Source organism: Hyperolius riggenbachi, chromosome 8 (assembly GCF_040937935.1).
Source record: "Hyperolius riggenbachi isolate aHypRig1 chromosome 8, aHypRig1.pri, whole genome shotgun sequence".
Taxonomy (NCBI): domain Eukaryota; kingdom Metazoa; phylum Chordata; class Amphibia; order Anura; family Hyperoliidae; genus Hyperolius; species Hyperolius riggenbachi.
The window spans coordinates 103,701,567-103,710,386 of record NC_090653.1 but is presented as its reverse complement, the minus strand read 5'-3'; the positions used below and the strand labels follow the sequence as shown (position 1 = coordinate 103,710,386).

At 40.5% G+C, this 8,820-nt stretch overlaps 1 protein-coding gene across 3 annotated transcripts in view; it reads left to right on the top strand.

Moving 5' to 3' along the window:
• GPC3 (glypican 3) overlaps positions 1 to 8,820 on the top strand; it is a 662,823-nt gene that overhangs the window by 261,672 nt on the left and 392,331 nt on the right. For all 3 annotated transcript variants that reach the window (XM_068250947.1, XM_068250949.1, XM_068250948.1), the window contains exon 3: positions 519 to 1,210. In XM_068250947.1, the coding sequence (XP_068107048.1) occupies positions 519 to 1,210 (692 nt within the window). The remainder of the gene's footprint in view (positions 1 to 518; positions 1,211 to 8,820) is intronic.

The window sequence follows — 8,820 nt, the reverse complement described above, 5'->3', positions numbered from 1 at the left end:
GGCACTTTTGCTGCCAGCGTTTAGACTTTAAAAAATTGTGCATAACAAAAAACAAGAGAGGAAAAAAAGACATTTGAAGCAGTTGTTAGTTTGGAAAGAGGGCTAAAGTTTTCAGTGGAATCACTTAGCAGGTTTGGTGCCTGACAGACAAATTATAGGAGATGTGTCTGTATTGAACTGTTCTCACTTGCCAGGATAATAATCCAATGCTTCCTCTTCACAACTGTGTATTCTCCGGACACCACCATTGTTCTTTCTGAAAGGTTTTCTTGATGCCTGTGCATGTTGAGAACACAATATCTACATAAAAAGCAACCCAGACACAAAAGGATAGATTGCGAGACCGAGACATCAGCCCCTGTTGCACTTTGAGTAGTTTTGTTGAGGAATGAAAGGTAATAGGAAGAATTATACTTTACTTGCAAATTTCAGCAGAAAAATGTCATGATTAAAGCTTGACTTTATATATGCAGATGGACTAAAGCAGCTTTCTCTCTCTCTCTTTTCCCTCATTGCAGAAGCATTTGAAATGGTAATTCGGCACGCAAGGAATTACACAAACACAATGTTCAAGATGCATTACCAGAACATCGCTCAGAAAACCTTTAAGCTGGTTGGAGAACTATTTACAGATATTTCACTTTATGTCCTGGGATCAGACATTAATGTGAATGATATGGTCAATGAGCTTTTCGACGGCTTGTTCCCGGCAGTCTACGGCAGCTATGTTAGCCCCGGGTTCAAGGAGTCTGTGGAGAACGTTGAATGTCTTCGGCTTGCCAGGCGGGATGTCAGTGCTTTTGGCCACTATCCTAAAACTATCATGACCCAGGTTTCCAAATCGTTACAGGCTTCACGCATTTTCCTACAGGCTCTAAATCTTGGCATAGAAGTCATCAATACTACGGACTACTTAAAGTTCAACAAGGACTGTGGCAGGACTCTGCTGAAAATGTGGTATTGTTCCCATTGTCAAGGGCATTTGCTGGCGCAGCCCTGTGCCGGATATTGTGGCACGGTTATGCGGGGCTGCCTGGCTAGTGTGGTGGAAATTGACCCTTACTGGAACGCATACATCTCGTCCATTGAGAGACTTGCTAAAGAAATGCATGGAATATATGATCTAGAACGCGTTCTGCTCAATCTGTATTCACTCATCCAGGAAGCTGTGGTTCATGTCATCAAGAATGGAGGGAAACTTTCCACCTCGGTAAGTTTAAGTGCATTGTTATGATAAAGAGAATAAGAATGCTATGGATGCCCCGTACAGATGGATGCATGGCTGACAGAATATGTAGATTTTATTATTCAACATTGATCTGTTATTATGGATGCACTCTACATGAATCAGCAGGGCATGGTCTGCCTGGTCAGATTTCCTGACTTCCTGAGTTTGCTTTATATTTACCATGACCCCAAATCACCATCAGTTTTGAGTTTTTTTTGACAGCCTCTGTAGAACATAATGCTAGTACTAACTGTGACCTAAGATCAGCTAACTGGCAATATATAGGGGGAGATTCGCTAATAGAGAAATGCAGTAAAGAAAAGTGAAGTCACACATGTGGTGGTGGATCAACAAACCATGAACAAGCACATTGCTGTAGCAGGCTGCTTATTCATTAGTCGCTTATTGTTCCTTCTCCCCTCTCCATTGAAAAGCCTGGCTGTATATGAGTAATGTGTCTGTACAGTGCTTGTTCCCTGACGTGTCACTCTAAAGACTGATTAGGAATCATTAAAGTGACACTGAAGCAATAAAAACTTATGATATAATTAATTGTATGTGTAGTATGGATAATTAATAAAACAGCAAGCAACAGTAGCAAAGAAAAGAGTCTCATATTTTTTATTCAGCCAAGTTTTAATTTAGCCAATAAATGGTATCACCCTGATTTAAAATTCTTATTTTTTTATTCAGTTATATAGCTTTTTTTAACCACTTAAGCTCTCAGTCGTTTTCACTTTATGCATCGGAGCAATGTTCACCTTCCATTCATTAGCCTATAACTTTATCACTACTTATCACAATGAACTGATCTATATCTTGTTTTTTCCGCCACCAATTAGGCTTTCTTTGGGGGGTACATTTTGCTAAGAGCTACCTTACTGTAAATGCATTTTAACAGTAAGAATAAGAAAAAAAATGAAAAAATTCATTATTTGTCAGTTTTCGGCCATTATAGTTTTAAAATAATACATGCCTCCATAATTAAAACCCACGTATTGTAATTGCCCATTTGTCACGGTTATTTCACCATTTAAATTATGTCCCTATCACAATGTATCGCGACAATATTTTATTTGGAAATAAAAGAGCATTTTTTCCGTTTTGCATACATCACTATTTATAAGCTTATTAAAAAAAAAATAGAGATGAATACAGTGGTGTGAATAACTATTTGCCCCCTTCCTGATTTCGTATTCTTTTGCATGTTTGTCACACTTAAATGTTTCTGCTCATCAAAAACCGTTAACCATTAGTTAAAGATAACATGATTGAACACAAAATGCAGTTTTAAATGATGGTTTTTATTATTTAGTGAGAAAAAAAACTCAAAACCTACATGGCCCTGTGTGAAAAAGAAATTGCCCCCTGAACCTAATAACTGGTTGGACCACCCTTAGCAGCAATAACTGCAATCAAGGGTTTGCGATAACTTGCAACAAGTCTTTTACAGCGCTCTGGAGGAATTTTGGCCCACTCATCTTTGCAGAATTGTTGTAATTCAGCTTTATTTGAGGGTTTTCTAGCAGGAACTGCCTTTTTAAGGTCATGCCACAACATCTCAATAGGATTCAGGTCAGGGCTTTCACTAGGCCACTCCAAAGTCTTCATTTTGTTTTTCTTCAGCCATTCAGAGGTGGATTTGCTGGTGTCTTTTGGGTCATTGTCCTGCTGCAGCACCCAAGATCGCTTCAGCTTGAGTTGACGAACAGATGGCCGGACATTCTCCTTCAGGATTTTTTGGTAGACAGTAGAATTCATGGTTCCATCTATCACAGAAAGCCTTCCAGGTCCTGAAGCAGCAAAACAACCCCAGACCATCACACTAACACCACCATATTTTACTGTTGGTATGATGTTCTTTTGCTGAAATGCTGTGTTACTTCTACGACAGATTTAACAGGACACAAACCTTTCAAAAAGGTTCAACTTTTGTCTCGGCGGTCCACAAGGTATTTTCCCACAAGTCTTGGCAATCATTGAGATGTTTTTTTAGCAAAATTGAGACGAGCCTTAATGTTCTTTTTGCTTAAAAGTGGTTTGCGCCTTGGATATCTGCCATGCAGGCCGTTTTCGCCCAGTGTCTTTCTTATGGTGGAGTTGTGAACACTGACCTTAATTGAGGCAAGTGAGGCTTGCAGTTCTTTAGATGTTGTCCTGGGGCCTTTTGTGGCCTCTCGGATGAGTTTTCTCTGCGCTTTTGGGGTAATTTTGGTCGGCCAGCCACTCCTGGGAAAGTTCATCACTGTTCTATGTTTTTGGCATTTGTGGATAATGGCTCTCACTGTGGTTCGCTGGAGTCCCAAAGCTTTAGAAATGGCTTTATAACCTTTACCAGACTGATAGATCTCAATTACAGTACTTTTGCTCTCATTTGTTCCTGAATTTCTTTGGATCTTGGCATGATGTCTAGCTTTTGATGTGCTTTTGGTCTACTTCTCTGTGTCAGATAGCTCCTATTTAAGTGATTTCTTGATTGAAACAGGTGTGGCAGTAATCAGGCCTGGGGGTGACTACAGAAATTGAACTCAGGTGTGATAAACCACAGTTAAGTTATTTTTTAACAAGGGGGGCAATCACTTTTTCACACGGGGCCATGTTGGTTTTGAGTTTTTTTTCCTCACTAAATAATAAAAACCATCATTTAAAACTGCATTTTGTGTTCAATTATGTTATCTTTGACTAATAGTTAACGGTTTTTGATGAGCAGAAACATTTAAGTGTGACAAACATGCAAAAGAATAAGAAATCAGGAAGGGGGCAAATAGTTTTTCACACCACTGTATATCATCTTTACATAGATATTTAAAAAGTTTAGACCCCTAGGTAAATATTTGTTTTTTGTTTTTTTTATAGTAATGTTTTTTTTTTTTTTTTTTATTAAACATTTTATGTGGGCATTTTTGGGAGGGTGGGATATAAAAGTGTTTTATTTGGGGAAATATTTGTGTATTGTAATGTTTTTTTTAATTTTACTTGTAGTTTTACTTTTTGGCCACAAGATGGCTATCTTGAGTTTCTTTACATGACGTCACTCTAAGCGTACAATGTAGAGGGACATAGGTTCAGAAAGAGCGAAGCTTCCGAGAGAAGCTTTCGCTTTTTCAGCGGGGGAGAGGAATCAGTGATCGGGCTCCATAGCCCGATACATTGATTCCGTGGCTACCGAATCCGCGGCCGGGAGTGCGCGTGCACGCGCGTGATCGGCCGCGGGAGCGCGCCTGTCCTCCTTGACGTTTTTATACGTCAAGGAAGACAAAGTGGTTAATAACATTGCATCATTCTCTAATATTTGCAGTTTACAAACTACACTCTTTCATGTAGAAGTGCTTTAGAAAGTAGCATTGCTCTCTGACTAAATTAGTTGAAGAGCTCAGAGAAGCTCTTTTGCTTAGAAAACAAGTGAAGTTTCTTAACTCTTCCTGTACTGGAAACAATATGAGACTCTTATCTGTGCTACTAATGTTCTATGTCCTAGCTGTACTACACATACAAATCATTATATCAAAAATTGCAATATTAACCATTTCAGCCGCCCGGACGTGATCCTCACGTCCTGGTGGCTGCTCTGCTGCGGTGCCGTGCTTTGGCATGCTCCCGTGCGCCCTCGTGCTGTCCCCCAGTAGCTCTGGGATCGGTGAACGGGAACATGGTTCCCGATCACCGATCCATGTCCACAGCAGAAAAACCGAAGCCAAACCAAAGTTTCCCCATCCTCCTTGTGCTTCTGGTGATCGAGAAGCACAAGGAGAAAAAAATAAACTCAAGGTGGCCATCTTGTGGCCAAATAGTAAAACTACATCTACATACATTTTACATTAAAATGTACACATATAATAACATTAAAGAGACTCCGTAACAAAAATTGCATCCTGTTTTTTATCATCCTACAAGTTCCAAAAGCTATTCTAATGTGTTCTGGCTTACTGCAGCACGTTCTACTATCACCATCTCTGTAATAAATCAACTTATCTCTCTCTTGTCAGACTTGTCAGGCCTGTGTCTGGAAGGCTGCCAAGTTCTTCAGTGTTGTGGTTCTGCTATGAACTCCCCCATCCAGGCCCCTCTCTGCACACTGCCTGTGTGATATTTAGATTAGTGCAGCTTCTCTCTGTTCTATTATCTTTTACAAGCTGGATAAATCCTCCTCTGAGCTGGCTGGGCTTTCACATACTGAGGAATTACATACAGGCACAGCTGTCTGCACTCTGCAGGAAGAAATAGCCTGACACTTCAGTGGAAGATAGCTGCAGGGGGAAAGAAACACACAAATGATCTCTTGAGATTCAAAAGGATGGCTGTATACAGCCTGCTTGTGTATGGATGTATTTTCTGTGTGGACATACTGTACATCAATCTACTTCCTGTTTTGGTGGCCATTTTGTTTGTTTATAAACAAACTTTTAAAAACTGTTTTTAACCACTTTTAATGCGGCGAGGAGCGGCGAAATTGTGACAGAGGGTAATAGGAGATGTCCCCTAACGCACTGGTATGTTTACTTTTGTGCGATTTTAACAATACAGATTCTCTTTAAAGTGGATCCGAGATGAACTTTTACCCATTGCATAATTGTGTCCCTTTCCTATTGTTTATAGGGCATTCCTCAAGCCAAATACTTTTTTGTTTTAATACTTTAATTCCCTATAAACTAAACAAGCCTCACCCACAGCCCTCAGAGTGCCAAGGCACTTTCAGACAATAGCAAGAGATTACAGAAGCTCAGTCTGGGCAGGAGGAGGGGGAGGTGTTACTAGCCATTGATTTCAAAGGCAGAGGGGAGGAGGAGAGGGGACTGAATTTACACACAACAAAGCTGATACCATCGCCAGCTCCTAGCCTGTGACAATATGACAAAAAGAACATGGCTGCCCCCATTGTATCACAGGAATAAATAATCATACACTTTTTAAACTTTTGCAGCTAGATATGCTGTGTAAACTATCTAAAAACTTTAGATAAGATATATAGACAAGTTACTTGTTATAGTTAGTGTTTCATCTCGGATCCGCTTTAAAAATGAACTATTTTTTCCCACACCAAAATATTACCCAAATACATTTTTTAATGGAAGAAAAAAAAATTACAATAAAAAAAAATACAAAAAAAAAACAAAAACAAAAAAAAACATACCGTATTTTTCGGAATATAAGACGCACTTTTTCTTCCCCAAAACTAGGGGGGAAAAGTGGGTGCATCTTATATTCTAAAGGTACGGTATTTGGGCCCCAAAACATACTTACCGGTTCCTGCTGCCGCGATCCTGTCCTCCTTCGTCTGACTGCCGCCATCCAAGGGTCATCCGAGGGTCCCAGCTGTGGTCATCTGAGGGTCCCAGCCATCCCATCCAGAATCCCGGCTCTTCAGTGTCCCAGTCGCCAGATCGTCTTCAATGCAGACAGCAGTCATGCGGTAATCGCGCTTCTGCCTCGCCGACATCCTCCATGGTAACGGCGTCCTCTTCCTAGTTACGGTGCCCCCTTCTGTGTGACGAGCGGCGCATGTGCACCGGGGTCACGCATGACTTCAGGCGCACGTGCGCCGGGGTCACGCATGACGTCAGGCGCACATGCGCTGCTCGTCACACAGAAGGGGGCACCGTAACTAGGAAGAGGACGCCGTTACCATGGAGGATGTCGGCGAGGCAGCAGCGCGATTACCGCATGACTGCTGTCTGCAGTGAAGACGATCTGGCGACTGGGACACTGAAGAGCCGGGATTCTGGATGGGATGGCTGGGACCCTCAGATGACCACAGCTGGGACCCTCGGATGACCCTTGGAAGGCGGCAGTCAGGCGGAGGAGGACAGGATCGCGGCAGCAGGATCAGGTGAGATGCTGCAGGGGCAAAGTGTAGTGTAGTTTGTGTTGGGTGCAGGATTTAGTTAGTGTAGTGTAGTTTGGGTTGGCTGCAGGGGTTAGTTAGTGAAGTGTAGTGTAGTAGTGTAGTGTAGTTTGGGTTTCTACAGGGGTTACTTAGTGAAGTGTAGTGTAGTTTGGGTTGGCTGCAGGGGTTAGTTCGTGTAGTGTAGTGTAGTTTGGGTTGGCTGCAGGGGTTAGTTCGTGTAGTGTAGTGTAGTTGGTGGGGGCAGCAGGGGTAAGTGAAGTGTAGTGTAGCAGGATTTAGTGTAGATGAGCAGTTCAGCTTAGATAGAGACAGTTTTGGGGGGTTTAAAGGTCCATAAGACACCTCTGCACCATAGACGCACCTAGGTTTCGTTTTTTTTTTTTCCCCTGATTTTTGCCTTCTAAATCTAGGTGCGTCTTATATGCCGGAGCGTCTTATATTCCGCAAAATACGGTAGTTACCTAAGGGTTTGAACTTTTTAAATATGCAAGTGAAGGGGGTATACTACGAAAAATGTTTTAAATTAAAAGCTTGTAAATAGTGATGGATGCAAAAAGGAAAAAATGCACCTTTATTTCCAAATAAAATATTGGCGCCATACATTGTGATAGGGACAAAATTTAAATGGTGTCATAAATGAGACAAACGGGCAAATAAAATACAAAGGTTTTAATTATGGTAGCGTGGATTATTTTAAAGCTATAATGGCCGAAAACTGAGAAATAATGATTTTTTCAATTTTTTTCTTATTGATCCTGTTAAAATGCATTTATAAAAAAATAATTCTTAGCAAAATGTACCACCCAAAGAAAGCCTAATTAGTGGCGGAAAAAACAAGATATAGATCAATAAATAGTGTTTAGTAGTGATAAAGTTATTAGTGAATGAATGGGAGGTGAAAATTGCTCTGATGCATAAGGTGAAAAAAACCCGCGGGCTGAAATGGTTAATTAATTGTGTGTACAAGGCTAAAGAGTAGCTGGACTACTGATAATGTATAAAGATGATAATGTGCTCTACCATTCAGGGCTGTTTTTACACGTAGTTGAACTAGGCAGATGCCTACAGTGACACCTGCTGGATGAATCACCACATAGCTATTCTTAGTGCTCTATGATTCATAGAATTCTTGCACACAACTGTTAGTGCCATTAAGATAGAGATGGTTGGTAAATTTAACACTAGCGTTGAGCTGAAATTTAGCATTTTCGTAATTGCATATGTGAATTTTGCCACTACGATGCAAATTCGTAATTTCGGAATTGCCATACAAACCGTAATTTGGAATTCCATAAGCGTAATTTCCGTTGCGTAATTTCGTGTTCTGAGCACATATTTGCGTTTTGCGTGAAGTTTCGTAATTTTGTGTTTTCTATAGAAACAAAATTATTTTAATTACAAAAATGGAAGTAATTTTGTTTCCAATAGTAATTAATGCAAATTTAAGTAATTACTAAACGTGGGAAAGTCACTCATTTGTTTGCAATGGCTGATAATGTAAAGGCCTCTGCACGTGCTGTCGCTTTAATTCATTTAAACTCCAAATTTCGCATAATTCAGCGAAATTACGAATTTCCGATTACAGACTTCATCGTAATTTCATGAATTATGCAAAATTTTGTGTAATTGTAATTAGGTCATTATGCTCATCACTGTTTTACACCCAAACGGCACTGTTGATTTGCAAACCAAAGGAGGGTGCTTAAATAGCATAACAATGATAGGGTATGTGCTGCTACTGTGCTAA